General features: G+C 43.2%; 1 protein-coding gene across 1 annotated transcript; it reads right to left on the bottom strand.

Moving 5' to 3' along the window:
* Positions 1–15542: 15542 nt before the first annotated feature.
* Positions 15543–17719, bottom strand: RABIF (RAB interacting factor). Its single transcript, XM_083617654.1, has 2 exons — positions 17550–17719; positions 15543–16529 (listed from the first exon to the last, which is right to left on the bottom strand). The coding sequence occupies exons 1-2, from the start codon at positions 17700–17702 to the stop codon at positions 16284–16286; spliced, it is 399 nt and encodes a 132-aa protein (XP_083473780.1). The 5' UTR covers positions 17703–17719; the 3' UTR covers positions 15543–16283.
* Positions 17720–18037: the final 318 nt, after the last annotated feature.

Genomic DNA, 18037 nt, shown 5'->3' with positions numbered 1-18037 from the left:
TGCTTGGTCCCTGCTCCTGCCAACCTAGCAGTTCAAAAGCACATCAAAGTGCAAGTAGATAAATAGGTACCACTCCGGCGGAAAGGTAAACAGCGTTTCCGTGCGCTGCTCTGGTTCACCAGAAGCAGCTTAGTCATGCTGGCCACATGACCCGGAAGCTGTACGCCGGCTCCCTCGGCCAGTAAACCAAGATGAGCGCCACAACCCCAGAGTCGGCCATGACTGGATCTAATGGTCAGGGGTTCCTTTATGCCGGCTGCCCAGTTTAAACACACAAAGGTCACTGCTCCCGTGTGACGTCTCCAAGAATGAGAGCAGGGTGGGTGGCTTAACTCTATATCAGCGATCATTAGGAAAGAGATAAAAAACTGCCCTTGATGGAAATCTATGGTAGAGCCATACTTAAATACTACATATAGTTCCCATTGCTGAATTTCAAAAAGAAGTTTGCAGAGTTGAAGGAAGGGATAACCAGCATGATCAGGGAACAGGAGGAAATACCCTAACACAATTTGGAACTTTTTTTTAGGGTGGGAGAAAAGAAGAGTAAGGTGTGTTTGTTGGGGCTATGTGTATATGATAAAGGTGTATAAATGTATGCACAGTGTAGAGAAAGTGGATAGAGGGAAGTCTCTCCCCACCCCTGCCAACCCAATACTAGAAGCTGGGGTCAATCAATGAAGCTGAATTGTGGAAGATTCGGGACAGACAAGAGGGGCCACTTTTTCCGCACAGTGCTAAACCATGGAATTTAGCTACCGCAACTATGGTGATGGCAACGAGCTTTGTTGTTGTTTAGTCGTTTAGTCGTGTCCGACTCTTCGTGGCCCCATGGACCAGAGCACGCCAGGCACTTCGGTCTTCCACTGCCTCCCGCAGTTTGGTCAGACTCATGTTTGTAGCTTCGAGAACACTGTCCAACCATCTCGTCCTCTGTCGTCCCCTTCTCCTGGTGCCCTCCATCTTTCCCAGCATCAGGGTCTTTTCCAGGGAGTCTTCTCTTCTCATGAGGTGGCCAAAGTATTGGAGCCTCAGCTTCAGGATCTGTCCTTCCAGTGAGCACTCAGGGCTGATTTCCTTAAGAATGGATAGGTTTGATCTTCTTGGAGTCCATGGGACTCTCAAGAGTCTCCTCCAACACCATAATTCAAAAGCATCAATTTTTCGGCGATCAGCCTTCTTTATGGTCCAGCTCTCACTTCCATACATCACTACTGGGAAAACCATAGCTTTAACTATACGGAGCTTTAAAAGAGAATTGGACAACTCCACAAGAGAATAAAGCTGCCATTGGCTACTAGTCATGGTGGCTGTATAGTATTTCTCCCTCTAGAATCTGAGGCTTCCTGGTTTTCAGTGTCATTCACTGGGGAGCCCAAGCAGAAGATAAACGTTGTGCTTTTGCCCTGCTTTGTGGGCTTCCTCTGGGCATCTGTGGGAAACAAGATGCTGAACTAGAAGATATTTACTCTGATCTAGCTGGGCTCTTGTGTGAAATATCAGGCAGGGCTCCCACACTGTTAATAATTGTGTAGAGATTTCAGCAGGTTGGGCTTGTCATGCAAGTTACACATGCCAAAATTCTCTCTCCTACATAACTATTAAAGGTGTTGGAGTCTTGTCCACTCTTTCATCTAGTAAGGCAGGTGTGGGGAACCTTCAGCCTTCCAGATGTTCCTAAGCTACGATTTCCATGAGCCTCAGCTAGCACAGCAAAAGCCCAGGGATGATGGTAATTGTAGTGTAGTTCCCTACACCTGTAGCAGGGAGGCAGGTATAGCATCCTAAAATATTGCTAAAGCCCTAGCTGAGTTCTCTGTATATTTCTGTTTTTCTCAAACTGCAGTGTATGTTTACACTTGGATTAACACATCCTTAACTAGGAGGGGGCTAGTACCTTCTCTGATAGTTGTCCAAATGAATAATCAGTTGGCTAATTATTTATTAGTTCCCATGCCAACACATTACCAGCACTCTTGTTAAGTCTACTTGTTGCCTCAGGGCAACCTAGACAGCTGACAGAAATCTGATAGAAATCTGATAGAAAACAGATACAATATAACTGAGGTTGTGCCAATATTCAATACTGTGAATTGTCATTCCAAACACACTTACTAGTTTGTCCCATTGAGTTTGGGGATACATACCAGTCTACGTAAACATGTATAGAATTATGCTGATAGTTAACTAATCATAGATAAACTATTATTTCCAGGAATAATAATAAGAGAATGGATTTTTTGGTAGTAGCTCCCTGTCACCATTTAGTAAACTCCTGTGACATGTAAATATTAGTTAGGGTAGTTATGCTTTATTATTGGACTTTGGACAAATTGAGGTTCATTGGCAGCAGCAGGGGGGGTGTCTGGATAGATCAAGGGCTCTTGGGAATTGAGTGTCTCATGAAATATCTGCCAGCTGCTGGAGATTTACAGCCCCTTATCTCAAGGCTGGTACCCAAGTTTCTAGGACACCCACCTGTTCCTAACTAGTAACATCTTACAGCCGGGCCTGTTATGGGTTTTTATCTCCTGACTAATTCTGGAATGGGCATGTCTGATTTGCACAGGGTCACCCAACACATCCACCCAGGTCTCAGTTAAATATGCCAAGTCTGTCCCTTCATCCACAATCAAATCATGGGTGCTTTATGTTTTATTCTGGACAGACCTGGCATTTAGCAACAATACCACCAGTTTCTGCATCATGGTTATGGAGGAGCCATTATCACTGTAAATGATAACAGCAGTATTTAAATATCATGTTTCAATGATATTTAGCACTTCCCATACATTATCTCAAAAATCCTCCTTACAATAACTATCTTTAAGGAGATCAGAATTATTATCCCTATACTGCAGAAGGGATTTGCACAAGAGGCTAAGATAATAATAGATTGTTCAAGATAGCCTAATGAGGTCACAGCAGAATTTGAATGCAAGACTTCCAAAGACTCTGTTCTTGATTGTTTTGTGTGTGAGAGCAAGCCTCTTTCTTGTTTAAAGCAGCCCAGCAAATGTAACCTGGTTTGTCCTTGGCCTTTTCCCAGTAGGAGACTCTTACTATAGAGAATTTAATTATTGCTTCATGGTTTCTGGAAGGAGGGAACCTGACCAGGAATTAACATGGTATGTGTGTGTGCAAGGAGAACGTGGGTATTGGCAAGAGAAACACAGGAGGAGTATTAACAGCTCTGGGAGTTGCCTGCCTGCTGTAATTGCTGTATGTGACTTACTTATTAACCAGTCAGACAGGCCAGGCAAGAGAGACCAGGGATTATTTTGCATTCTTGAGTGTGTTAGGTAAGGCTGAGGGATTTTTAAACACCCACATAATACATTTCGATGGTTTTTTTCCTTTCATTGTTCTTTAAATACTTGTGCTTTGCAGCAATCCACATAGCACTAGGGTGCATCACACACTTGGTTTCAGAGCCATTGGGTGAACAAATAAATCTAATTTTTGATGGCATCTGACTACTTTTTTGGCTGTTGATTTTACTTATGAGTTTGCTTGAATCTGTGCATGGTGTTTTAGAAAAATTGGAGTTGGCTTTTGCAACCCAAATTCCCAAGGGACTTAGAGTCCTCTAAGTCCATGATCGGTCAGAGAAGAATGGATGGAGGCAAAATCCAGTGAAAGAAGGAAGATATTTATTTTTCTGTTGCAACAGAGTCCTCCCCCCCCCTTTGCAAGGAGGTGAGCAACCAAGAACAAAGGTGTGCAAGCCCCTTTAAAGACTTTTGAAATTGCCCAACCCCTTAACCAAAGACCACCCCAAAAGCAGCATACATACATCGCAGAAGGAGGCTGTCCATAGGAGAAATTTGAGTACATGACTTCTCTCCTGCCTGTCAAGATACCCTATAATGTTTTACAGATTGCATTACCTGGACAGCCTGACCATGCTTTTGAGATGGTAAATATTTTAGTTCTTGAATCTAGGTCACAGGCATACCCTATTCATACACAAAATATGCTCTCAAGACAGGATTTGAAGGATTTGTAAGTGAAAGAACTGTTGGGAAATATTTCCCCAATATATTTCCATCTGCAGAGGAAATATTTGGAATCATTAGGAAATCCAAGATGGCTTTTTGGGATTGTTCTGTCTGCTAAAATAAAGTGTAATTTTTCTCAGGGAATATTTTGTGTGTCTGCTGTGTGTGTGCACCCTAATCTTTTTATAGCAATGGTAGTTTGAAAGCACGTCAAAGTGCAAGTAGATAAATAGGTACCACTCCGGGAAGGTAAACGGCATTTCCGTGCACTGCTCTGGTTTGCCAGAAGCGGCTTGGTCATGCTGGCCACATGACCTGGAAGCTGTATGTCGGCTCCCTTGGCCAATAAAACAAGATGAGCGCCGCAACCCCAGAGTCGGCCACGACTGGACCTAATGATCAGAGGCCCCTTTACCTTTACCTTTAACTGGTTTTGTGAGCAGGTTTGCCACCACATGTATGAATAACTGATGTCCCTGTTTTAAACTGCGTGAGCTCCCAATACATGGGTTTGTGTAGGAGAGAAGATGCAACTGGGAGTAGATATTGGCCAATGAAATACATTTGAATATGTCTTACTGCAGAATTTCCCAAACTGGCCCTCTGTGTGTTTTAGACTACAACTCCCATCAGCTTCAGTTAGCATAACTGTTTAATGTCTCTTCCTACTTTTGCTATTGCAGGCCAGGAGGTTTGAGTTACCTTGATGCTAGACTCAGCTCTCTTCTCACATTCTTGATCAGCCTCTGGTACAGTGAAACCTCGGTTTTCGAATGTAATCTGTTCCGGAAATCCATCCAACTTCTGAAACATTCGAAAACCGAGGATCAAAGGGCTGGCAGCAAAAACCATTGAAAAAATTGAGAAATGTGCCTCAGAAGCCATTTGACGTCTAAGGTGCATTCGAAAATGGAAGCATTCACTTCTGGGTTTTCGGCATTCGGCTTCTGAAACATTTGGCAGCCGAGACGTTCAAAAACCGAGGTTTGACTATACTCTGCAATGTGAGCTTTACACCTACATTGGGCTGTATCCAGCTCAAACTTGAGAAATGTCCCACGACAAAAACAGGGCCGCAGGGCACTCTTGGCTGAATCTGGCTTCTCTCAAAATCAGTGCTGAATGATTCACCAATATTACTGGGTTTGAGTTGAAACCCAGAGCAAGGCAGTATAAAGATCACACATGCATATGGCAGAATAGCTGGAAGGCGCTCTGGATGTTGTGTGTACTTCTAGGCAGGTCTGTAACTAGGGGGTGGTGAGGTAGGCCCCTGCCAGGGGTGCAGGTGAGGGTGAGTGCGCAAAATCAGCTAGAAATATGTCCATAAATATGTCTATAAATAAAAATATTGATTATTGCCTCATAAAAAAATGTTTTAAATAGAAGGTGAATTGAATGGGTGGTCAAGGGAAGCATGACAAGGTGTCTGTCTCTCTGTGAGAAGAACAGTTGACGGCAGTTTTGAGTGAGACCAGAGTTTTCAGAAAAGCCCAGAGACACAGAACTGCTTAGCTTTTGGACTTTGTGAGCTGGCAGTGTTTTGGAGTGCTAGTTTTTTTGCCTGGCTGGAATCCTGAAATGAGAGCATTGAACTTTGGCTCTCATGTGGCGTGTTTAAGCTATGATTCCATGCGGACATTTCCTCTCTGCATATAAAATATTTATATATCACTATCAAACACCTAATTTTATCTTTTTTGTCAGCTGAAAATCAAAGAGTACAGACAGCTTCTCTTTAATTTAAATTTTAATGCATAATTTTATGAGATTTCCACTGTATTTAAAAATGAGACTTGCAACCATACCATATCATTTTGCATACCAAAGACTGCAGAACTTGATTTCTTGTTTAACCTGTTAGGAAGGAATCGGGCCTAGGTAATTGCGTCATCATATTTCTTAATCCATTCATTACCAAATGTCTTTTTAGTCTTTCATCCAGTACAAAAACTCCATCAAATGTATTTCAGAAAACCTGCTCTTTTAAATATGTCTTAATCCATACAACAATGTTAACCACAATTAGAAATGAATTGCAACATTTAGGGTGCAACATATATCACATGACTGCTTTGTTGCAGAAGGAAAGCACAGTTGTTACGTGGATCCACACAATACATTTCAAGCACATTCAATGCAAATTTAAAACACGTTTGCACCTGAAGGTTGCACATTCCCTAATTAATTGGCAATATAATACACTTGAGTGAATATGTGACAAAATAGCTTAGCTGTCTGCATGGGCTCTCCAAGTGGAATTGCTGCTCTTTCAGAAGAACATGAGAAAAGCCTTCTGGTTCTGGCTAATGGCACATCTAGGCCAGTGTCTCTGTTCGCACAGTGGTCAACAGATAGCAAACCTGAAAGCAATATCTAAGCCATGGTTAGGCAAACTAAGGCCTGGGGGTTGGATCCGGCCCAATCACTTTCTAAATCCGGCCTGCAAATGGTCCGGGAATCAGCGTGTTTTTACATTAGTAGAATGTGTCCTTTTATTTAAAATGCATCTCTGGGTTATTTGTGGGACCTGCCTGGTGTTTTTACATGAGTGGAACATATGCTTTTATTTAAAATGCATCTCTGGGTTACTTGTGGGGCTTGCCTGGTGTTTTTACATTAGTAGAATGTGTGCTTTTATTTAAAATGCATCTCTGGGTTATTTGTGGGGCATAGGAATTCGTTCATTTTCCCCCTCCAAAATATAATCCGGCCCCCCACAAGGTCTGAGGGACAGTGGACTGGCCCACAGCTGAAAAAGTTTGCTGACCCCTGATCTAAGCACAACAGCTATCACCAAACCCATGATTCCCAGTAACTGGAATCCAGAGGCATACTGCTTCCAACAGTGGAGGTGGCAAGTAGATGTTGTTTGCCTTATCCTGCACGAATTTGTCTAATCCATTTTTTAAGCCATCCAAGCTGGTGGCCCTCACTACTTCTTGTGCGAGTGAATTCTATAGTTCAACTATTATCCACACTTAGCTTTTGCCCTTCTCTTTCCAGGCACAGGACCACGCTTAAAAGCTCAGTGTCCAAGTTGGATTGTCCCCCTACCCCAGAGCTTTCCCCACAAAAACCTGCCCTTTAGTGCTTAATCAGAGCAGACGTCAATTTAGGTTTTCTGTGGATTTTCGCTTGCTCCGATTGAGCTTTAAAGAGTGGGTTTTCATGGGGAAAGATCTAGAGTGAAAAAAGGGTGCTTAGGCACAGAGCTTTAAGGCGCAGTCTGTGCCTTGAAAGCATGGAGGAAAGTTAAGTGTGGATAAATGCTATGTGTGTGTGAAGAAGTACTTTCGTTTGGCTATCCCGAATCTTCCAACATTATGGGATGTCTCCAGGTTCTAATATTACAAGAGGAGGGAGTAAAGCTTTTCTCTCTCCAGGCAATGCATAATTATATACTTCCTTCTGCAAGATAGTGATATCTTGCAAAGGGCCTCTTTCTGTTCAACCAGATGTTCTGTGTTTGCAAGAAGAATGATGAGGTGAAATTCTCTGGCGTATATCATAGTGGAGATATGCCTGGGTCTAATTTTTACATATGATTTGCATTTATTGTGCCAAAATGGTGTCTAGTTTCATCAGTGGGTTTTAGGAATCTATGACAGATACAGATATCACTCCATAACGAATCAGTACTTCCTCTGTGTTTTTAATTATTTATAAATTCCCCATTTTCCCCTTTAATATTACATAAGGTAAGGGTATAGACATTATAGATTTCTAAAGAACTTCTAAAGAAGTTGATCATTGTAATTAATGTTTCTGATGCACAATTTTCACAAATGGCAAAGAATTCTGAACAATAGTATAAATATTATATTAAATTGGTGAAGTAGATACCTGATTTTTAAGTGAACAGAGATTTACCTCCCAATCTACTATATACTTTGCAATGTTGCCTGCTTTGCTATGCATTTAGATACATCTCAAGATATCATAACCAAATTTTACATGGAATTGCGGAGAGCAAGGAGCAGGTTTTCAAATATGTTTGGATGCAATGGGATGGCAGTTTCGATCAAAATAGCAGACTGAACTTTTCAAACCAGCGCTGATGTTTCGGTTTCTTAGAATTACTGAGCAGCAGAGGACACAATGCTGCTAGCTGTAAATAAGATGTCCACGGGTCTTTCATCTTTCCTCACTTTTTTCCTTTCTTTGTTATTACGGGGCGGGGGGGGGACATTGTTCCCAAAATCTCTATATATCCATCAATAAATTAAGGTATATTGTCCAGCTAATAAATGCAATGCAAAAATGAATAAACATTTGAGTATGCAGTAAACTAGGGGTGGCTAACCATGTTTGGCTAACCTTGGGCAGCCCTCCAGGGGCTGCATACCAGCAATGATGTCCAGTGACTGACAGGTGGGTAGTAATGTTCACTAGTCAAAGCTGGCCTGCACAGGGTTGGGGTGGGGAGATAAAGATCTGGTTTGCCAAGCCAAAAAGGTTCTTCACCTGGCTTAGAACTTGGATACCTGAGGGAGCACCTTCTAACTTATGGGCCTGCCCAAGTATTAAGTGCTAATAGGGGCACCCTCTTGACAGCGCCACACTTGTCAGGGATTGAAAATGCTACAACCCGAGGAAGGGCACTCTGGTTATTCCTCAGATAGAGTTGGTGTCTGGTTTTACTGTTTGTTGATGGCTTGCATGGTTTTATGGTGTTTTATGGTATTGCACCTCCACTTTGGGATTATTTTGTAATAAAAAGCAACAGGTAACACATTTTAATAAATACAATGTGGTACTTCTTTAGCTGAATCCACTTCTTACTGAAGCTGATATTCTTCATGTGCCAACAAGAGAAAGGGCCTTTTCGGTGGTGGCTCTCCATTTGTGGAAGCTCTCCCCAGCGGGAATCACCTGGTGCCTTCATTACATATCTTTAGGCACCAGGCCAAATTGTTCCTCTTCCGTTAGGTCTTTGCCTGATTAAACAATCGAAACATGGACCACTTATAAACTCCATCTCCAATTCCTCGAAAGATTCCATCAACTGCGTCTCCGAAAAGTTTTACACATCACTTGGGAAGACAGGAGAACTAATGACAATGTACTGGAAGAAGCAACAATCACCAGTGTTGAAGCAATGATTCCTCAACATCAACTTCGTTGGACTGGTCACGTTGTTCGGATGCCTTCCAAAGCAACTACTCTATTCCCAACTTAAGAATGGAAAGCAAAATGGACAACAAAAGAAGTTTAAAGATGCTCTCAAGGCAAATCTTAAAACATGTAGTATAAACACTGATAACTGGGGAACACTTTTTAATTTGGAAATCCACCATGATGGAATAAGACGGAGCTGCAGAATTATAAATAGTCATAGGGGGAGGTGAGCCTTTAATATGTTGTTATATTTGTATTTCAAGTCCAATTTAGTAAATCTCCCCGGGAAAGGCTAATGTTTGATGCAACTGGTCTGGGAAAATTAATGAGCAGACGCCTAGAATTGATTTCATTGGGACTGAGAGAAGATGGCAGCTGCCAGCAGCGAAAAGACTTTTGGATTGATTTGGCAGAAGCACCAGTGTGTGAGGAGATGCTGCAACGGACAGAGGGGAATCATACACATAAAATTCACACAGAAACACATCATTTTACTTCAACTCGCTTGTGGAAACAACTCAGAGGCCACGAAAGAAGGAAAACAACAGGAAGATTTAAAGGAACTATTATAAATTACTATTAAAAGCAGTAGAGATATGAGATGATCAGAGCCCTGCCAAACTTGAAGCATGGGAAGTCCCAATAAAAAAATTATAATTTGGCAGAATATTTGGATTATTTGATATGTATACGTATAATTTGGAATATTTAATGTGATTTGATTGGATTGTTAAAATGGAAAACTTAATAAAAATGATTTTAAAAAAAGATAACTGGGGAACACTGGCCTGCAAGCATTCCAACTGGAGAACAGACTTTACCAAAGGTGCCATGGACTTTGAAGAAGCATGAACTCAGGGCAAAAAGGAGAAAGGAGCCAAGAATAAGGCACTTTTGGCAAACCCTCAGCGGAAACCTATGTCCCCACTGTGGAAGGACATGTGGATCCAGAATTAGCCTCCACAGTCACTTACACACTCACTGTTAAGACTGTTTTATTGGAAAACAATCTTATTCGGCTACAAGTGATTGCCAAAGAAAGATGGGCTTTTAAATGTGCTTGTAGGAGGGTTTTTTATGTTGTCTTTAATTTTTATGTTATAATATTATGTATTTTGCATTTTCATTTTGTATTTTTATGTTGTGCAGTGGACAGTGTACTTTTTTCTTATCTGATAGCATGATTTAAGTATCCCTTCTAAATTTAATCCTACCAGATGTTCCCCACATATACCTATTGCTTAACAACTCTTCTTCTTCTTCTTCTTCTTCTTCTTCTTCTTCTTCTTCTTCTTCTTCTTCTTCTTCGAATTCAGTATTGTAATAGGTGGCTGTCAAAGGAGACAGCCCAGGAGTTAACATGTTCTTGGATTTCTGCCAGTTCACAAATAGAGCGCTAGTACACAAATAGATCTCTGTCTCTAGGGGTAGAATTTAATAGTTAATAAAAGTTTTTGATTGCAATACCATAATGCATGCTTTAAATCTGCTGTTATGCCTTGCTGCTCCAAGGTCAATAAGGAACTTTCTCATGGTTTTTTGCGTTAACATGCAACTTGGAAGCTTAACTGAAACACTGTTGAAGAAGCGCACTTTACACTGAGACTCTTGAGTTTTGAAAATAAGAAAGCTAAGTTTATTAAAGGAAACACATTCTTGATAGGAAAGATCCTAGTTCTCACTCAGGTGGAGATACATGGAGCTCACTGATGTCTGCTGGAGAGACTCATGAAGATGTCTCATCTCCCAGGATGAGCATGAAGAAAAGGAAGTAGGAAATGAGGCCAGGGGCTCTGAGAGTATCAGTATAATACTGAATAAATAGATCAGCAAAAGGAAGACTGGAGGTTCCTCCCTATTTACCCTTCCCATGCCAGTCTACAAAGCAAGGTGAGTTGCAGCCCAACGCCTCTCTCAGACAAAACTTTTAAATGGGCTAGCATGGCTACTTTATAATTCCACTTTAAGCCGGGGTCAGTGGGGCTTCCTTTTAGGCACTTAGGACTGTAGCCTGTCATAAATGGATGTATATGCAGTGGTTCATGAGCATATAAAAAGTATTGATTAAAAATATGATAAACATTGTTTTAAAGGAAAGCTGCTTGATATTTGATATTCCTTTTTTTTGTTGTTGTTAAAGAAGAAGTCCCCAGTCTAGCAAACATTAGTCATGAGTTAAGTTCCACTGAAAACAAGGGAAACTTGGTTGATTGGGAGTAAAACTCCAATTCTAAACATGAACTCAAAGTCCCATTGTGCTAGCAGGAGTCCTGGCATTGGCTCCAGCCAGCAGACCTACTTAGTTGAATCTGGCCCACTGCAATGTTCTTCAAATCTAGTTCCCTTCTAATAACCCTCTGCCTGCCAAATTTTCCTATGCTACTCACTGCCTAAAGAGCTAGTACTCCATCCTCTTCTTCAGCCTGTCCTGGCAGAATGAGCCAAGTCATGATCTGCACAGAAAGGAGAAAAAGGAATCATTCCATAATGAAGAAAAGGCAAGAATTTCCTGGCGCTCCACACATCGAAGGAATGTTCTCCGGCTAGCACTAAGCAGTAGCTAGGGGCCTTTTGTTCCATCGCAGGATGGTGCGGCCTAAAGCAGCCTCCTCTGACAGGTGCCTGCGCTGAAAACTGTTGATGTGGCATCCCTTTCCTGACTGTTCTTAGAGGCAGCTCTCTTGGCTGGGGGACAAACACACTATGGTACACCAGTCCAGTTCAGTTCAAACAGGAGCGGCCAAACATCTTCCTCTCAAAGGCCACATTCCCTTGAGGGTAGTCTGTCTGGGGCCACATGTTGACTATGGTTAGGGCTGAACAAGCAGCTGGTGAGAGGCCACCCTGTTCTCTCTCTCCCATTGTTGCATGTCCAGCAGGCTGCTGTAGGAGGGGAACATCACTCTTGTCAGGGGCCTGAACCAATTTGCTTGCAGAAATTAAGCCAGATGGGTGGGGTATAAATAATAAATAAATAATAATGATAATGCTGCTGCTGCTGCTGCTGATGATAATAATAATAATAATAATAATATTGCCAATACAGTAGTACCTCGAGTTACAAACGCTTCAGATTACAAACGCTTCAGGTTACAAACTCCGCTAACCTGGAAGAGTTACCTTGTGTTGAGAACTTTGCCCCAGGATGAGAACGGAAATCGTGTGCTGGTGGCGCAGCGGCAGCAGCAAGAGGCCCCATTAGCGAAAGCACGCCTCTAGTTAAGAACAGTTTCAGGTTAAGAACGGGCCTCCAGAACGAATTAAGTTCGTAACTGTACAGTGGTACCTTGGGTTACATACGCTTCAGGTTACATACGCTTCAGGTTACAGACTCTGCTAACCCAGAAATATTACCTCAGGTTAAGAAGTTTGCTTCAGGATGAGAACAGAAATCAGGCGGCGGCGGCGCAGCGGCAGGCCCCATTAGCTAAAGTGGTGCTTCAGGTTAAGAACAGTTTCAGGTTAAGAACGGACCTCCAGAACGAATTAAGTACTTAACCTGAGGTAGCACTGTAATCCATTTATCCTCCAAATGCCTACTGAAAGAGGTGCATCTTAATCAGGTGCCTAAAACTATAAAGAGGTGGGGCCAGGTGCACCTTTGTAGGAAAAGTGATCCACTTGCAAGGCACCACTATAGAAAAGGCCCTTCCCTGGGCCACTCACAATCTTGCTTAGGGACCACCAAGAGGGTGTCACCTGCTGATCTTAAACACAAGTAGGTTGAGTTGAAAGGAGGCATTCCTGCAGCTATTTCGGTCCCACGCCATTTAGGCCTTCAAACATCAAAGTAAGCACCTTGATTTTGGCCCAGAAAACAACTGGCAACCAGTGTAGTTTTTTCAAGATAGGAGTAATGTGCTTATGGCCTGCTGTTCCAATTAATATTATTACTGTAGCATTTTTCATTAGTTGTGATTTCAAGAGAGTTTTCAAAGACAGCCCCATGCACAACTACAGCCAAGGTATTCCTATCCAGAAATGGTTATACAGTGGTACCTCGGGTTACATACGCTTCAGGTTACAGACTCCGCTAACCCAGAAATAGTACCTCGGGTTAAGAACTTTGCTTCAGGATGAGAACAGAAATCAAGCTCCGGCGGTAGTGGGAGGCTCCATTAGCTAAAGTGGTGCTTCAGGTTAAGAACAGTTCCAGGTTAAGAACAGACCTCCGGAACGAATTAAGTACTTAACCCAAGGTACCACTGTATTGGAACATAAGCTGAAGCTGGACATAGGCTTTCCTAGCCACGGCCACCTTGGCCTTGAGTGACAAAAAAAGACGATTCCAGGAGTGTCCCCAAAATACACAAACTTCAAAAGAAGTGCACCCTATCAAGAACAGCTAATTCTGCCCCCTCCTGGACACCCATAGCACTTCTGCCTTGTTTGGATTCAGCTTCAGTTAATTTATATTACATTTCTATTCCATTTTTCCTCCAAGGAAATCAAGGCAGCAGATATATTGGTTCTCCATTTTATCCTCATAACAACCCTGTGAGGAAGGTTAGGCTGAGAGACAGTGAACTGGTCCAAGGCTACCCAGTGAACTTCATGGCTGATTGGGGATTTGAGCCCATCTCCCAGGTTCCAATCCAACACTGTAACTACTACACTACACTGAAGATGAATTATTGGGTCAGATCTAGCTCACTACCACCTCCAGGCACTGACGGAGCAATTGCAGTGCCTTGCTTGGTACAAGTGGAAAAGAGAACACTGTGTGTGATATCAGCATACTGATGACTTGGTGCTCCAATTCTGATGGCTGCTTCCAGTGGCTTCGTACAAATACCATGGACAATTAAGACTAAACCGAGTGCGATTCCGCGAGAAAGCTAGCTCTGGCCCAAGCAGAAGTCACCCAGGGCTATTGTCTGAAGCTGCCACAGAATATGAATGGAAGCACTGCAAAGGAGTGCTTCCTAGCTCCCACAGATGGCCCAGAAGGATAACATGGCCAGTGGTATCAAAAGCCACTGAGGAGAATCAGCCACTTAAGAAAATGTAGTAAAGAGGTATGAAGGAAGCTGCTGCACTGGAAATAACCACTGCTTTAACAGGGACACGTTCACTTATTTGCAAGACAAGTGCTGGATCCCAGAAGCAAAAAATCCACACTACAGCCCTGAAGCAGTGGTGCCACCATGAGGTGTACATTTGAAATGGAAATGTCATCATGCCCTCTCCGTTTTACTTTCCAGGTCATTTCAGATGCTTGCCAAGAAGGGCAATGGCTTCTTCTCTGGTGTCCCAAACGACAGGACAATATCTAATGGGTTTAAAGGATAGGAGGACAGACTTTAACTAAAATAGGAGAAATGTTTTGATGGTTAAGAGCATGTCAACAATAGAACTGATTCCTTAGAGGGCTAGAGGGCGTCAGAAGAGGTTGGGGATGCTCTAAAGTTGGGTTTTCTCAACTAAGCAGGGTGTTGGCACTAGAAATCTACTCACTAGGCAGGGGTAGCCCAAAATCCAGATGTTGCTGGACTCCCAACTGCCACCAGCCCCTGCCAATATGGTCAGGAGTCAGGGATTATGGGAGTTGTAGTCCAGCCATAGCTAGAAAACAGCACATTGGCTATTGCTGGTCTGGAATATTTTTGCCTAACAAAAGCATTGGACATTTCTCTTCATGAAGTCCTTTAGCAATGTTTTGTAGTTCTAATTTACAAATAGTTCCTTTGATCTACCACAGAATCATAGAACTGTAGTGTTGGAAGGGATCCCGAGGGTCATCTAGTCCTACCCCATGAATTGCAGGAATCCCAACTAAAGCATCCATGACAGGTGGCCACCCAATCTCTGCTTTAAAACCTCCAAGGAAGGAGAGTCCACAACCTCTTGAGGGAGTCCTTGCACTGTCAAACAGCTCTTACTCTCAGGAAGTTCTTCCTGATGTTTAGTTGGAACCTCATTTCTTGTAACTTGAATCCATTGGTTCGGGTCCTAGCTTTGGGAGAAGGAAACAAGCTTGCTCCATCCTCCATGTGACAGCCCTTTAGATATTTAAAGATGGCTATCATCTCTCCTCTCAGTCTCCTCTTCTCCAGGTTAAACAGTCTCAACTCCCTCAACCCTTCCTATGATGGGTGTTTCTACATGTGCTACTTTGTTTTTATCCGTCACTGTTATTGAACATAATTCTCATTTCCACAAAAGTAGTGAGATTTACATTTAATATATTTTATCAGATAATTGTTTTGTTTTAACATCAGAATTCTGTTTCTATAGAACTAATGGGTCATTTTTGGCAAGGAAAATTGATAAAAATCGAAAAGGACTATGCGGAGAAGTGGAAGTACATCCAACTGAAGCATTCTTTCTTTGTCAAGATTTGCTGTGTTTTTAATTAGCTAAGATTCATTAGGTTCATTATCTCTGGCAACATTTTATAGAAAGATCACAACATACAAATTGAAAAGCTTGGTTTACATTTAATTAAATACAAATATTTGTAAAGGATTAGAAGGTTAGCTCCGCCGATTACATTCTTTTCTTGTACTTTTCTTCTGCACTCTCAAAAGCTTCGTTTTATTTTCCCACATTTAAAAAGTCCCGCAACCAAGACTTGGCTTTCAATAACAATTATAAGATAGAAATTATAAAATGTCAATTATAAAATGTCAATTGACAGAGATATAGCAGTCATGTCTGTAAACATTAAAGTCAAAAGTATGCACCCTTTGGTCCAAAATACAGCAGAAAACCATAAATCTGGATATGATACTGCCCAAAAGCAAAAAAAAAAAAAAAAAAGGCTAGAAGAATTCTTCCAGTTGCATTAATATGCTCACTTTACAGGGGATAGATGGTTCAGTGTATCTCAATATTTTTATTTCACTCAATAATTAAATAAAGAGAGGTCTTTGCTTCAAATTACACCAATGTAATCTGCAAGAATTTAGACAAGAACAGGACTCAGGGCAAGGATTAAATGGGGAGAAGGGGTTCAAGGGAGTCGTAAGTCACTTGACAAGCAATATAAGCAGACACTTCTTTCAATGCAACATGTTAGGGCACCATTCTTGAGCCGTTTTCAAGGCTGCATGTTGGCATTACAAAGTAGACATTAGTCTGCTAGAGAGAAGAGTAGCTATAACGTGTCTGAACTAGCCGACAGGAAGATCATTGATCTTTTGGTCACCAGCCAGCACATCATTCATGGGACACACGGTCCAAGGCCACGTAAAAACTCTTCTTGTCATCCAAGCAGTGCCAGCCAATAGGACCGATTTCACAGTCTGCACAGATCAGGAACTTTATATTTCCAACATCCTTGGTGAAGCCAACATTTTCAAAAGAGAACATGTCATCAACCAACCAGTGGTCCTGTAGGACATCCCCATCCAAGTCACTGTTACCCACCAGGGCGGTCTTCTTCTTCATAGCAGGGAGGAAAAGCTGTCAAGCAACAGAACAAGCAAGTCAGCTGCTTTTATCGTGAAAGAAGCAACATGGCTGGCATGATGTGCTGGTACTTACTATGGGGTAGTTAGAGCTCTCTACAGTTTCCCAAACACACAACTCCCTGTCTCTTCACTGCTACTTTGAATATTCCTCAAGAGTGGCTAACTTGTGGCCCTCCAGACGTTGTTGGACCAGAACTCCTATCATTCCTGACTATTGACCACGCTGGCTGGGGCTGATAGGAATCAGAGTCCAATAACACTGGTTAGCCTCCCCTAGCATACACAAGCGGACTAGCTGCAAACAGGGGTGTACCTAGGGGCTGCCCAGGTTGGCCCCTGCCAAGGGTGCAGGCCCAGGAGGGTGCAAAAAGTGTGTCTCTCCACACCAATAGATCTCCTTGCCAAGGGTGCAAGGGAAGACAGGGGCGAGACAGCTCACTGCGAAGGGTGCAAGGGAGCCTGGGTACGCCTCTGGCTGCAAAGTTGGCTCTCCACCTAGATTTTGGATTCAGGGCTTCATTTTAGGCAAGACTTATCTCCATAACTGTAAAGCATGTGTTAATAATAAGTATGCCTCTTAGGATCTGCAGGGTGTCTTCACAGTCTTCCCATTCTGCAGCCAGACAAGTCGCCAAGCCTCTTTCTAAACGTCTTTCCTTTCATAGCCATTATTTTCACTTATACCCCGGACTTTAACAAGCTCAACATTGCAGATATCACCCCCCGCCACCCGCAATATATCCCATTTTTAACTCGCAACCTCCCTGCAATGTAGCATTAGGCGAGTCTGAGAGAATGACTGGCCCCAAATCACGGAGGGATCTTCAGGGCTAGGCAGAGATTTCTACCTCTGGCTCTTATTAAGCAAAGCACCACCGGAGGAACGGGAGATTTCCGGGGAAGCTCCTCCGAAAACCCCGCCCTGGCCTCGGCAAGCCGGTCTCGCGGCGCCTGGAGGCGGGCCGAGGACGGGCGCCCCAGCAAGCCCTTCTCCCGCCCGCCCGCTGCCTACCTCTCGGCGGGTGAAGGTGGCGGTGCCAGGCAGAAGCACGCGGGAGCTGCAGCGCTGGCACAGGACGGCCTTGCGGTTCCGGCCCCGCGCGCACACCAGCTCCTCCGGCCCCGCCGCGCCCGCCGCCTCCATCTCCGAACCGGGCGCCGCCATAGCCACGCAGGCGCAAGAGGGCGAGGGCGGGGCGACACCAGCGGGGACGAGAGAGGCGCCCCGCTTTGTTCCCCTCGGCCGGCTCTGCAAGGCGCGCGCGCAAATTACGCGGAACAGGAAAGCGGAGAGGAGACCGAGCGAGCGGCGCAGTCCAGCGCTCCTCAATGCTAAAGCTCTTTTCTTCCTTTTGCAATCCTGCCGTTGCACCAGTTCGGGTTTTTGTTTTTTTTAGTACTAATATAATATCGAACGGAAATAGTAAAAGTAGATGCCGGCTGAATTCATCAGCTACGAACCCAGTGGGGGGAAAAAGATGAGCAAGTGGCTCTGCGCCC

The sequence above is a fragment of the Podarcis filfolensis genome, assembly GCF_964270895.1.
Source record: "Podarcis filfolensis genome assembly, chromosome: 6".
Taxonomy (NCBI): Eukaryota; Metazoa; Chordata; class Lepidosauria; order Squamata; family Lacertidae; genus Podarcis; species Podarcis filfolensis.
The sequence above is the reverse complement of the archived record's forward strand: the minus strand, read 5'-3'. Positions and strand labels throughout refer to the sequence as shown.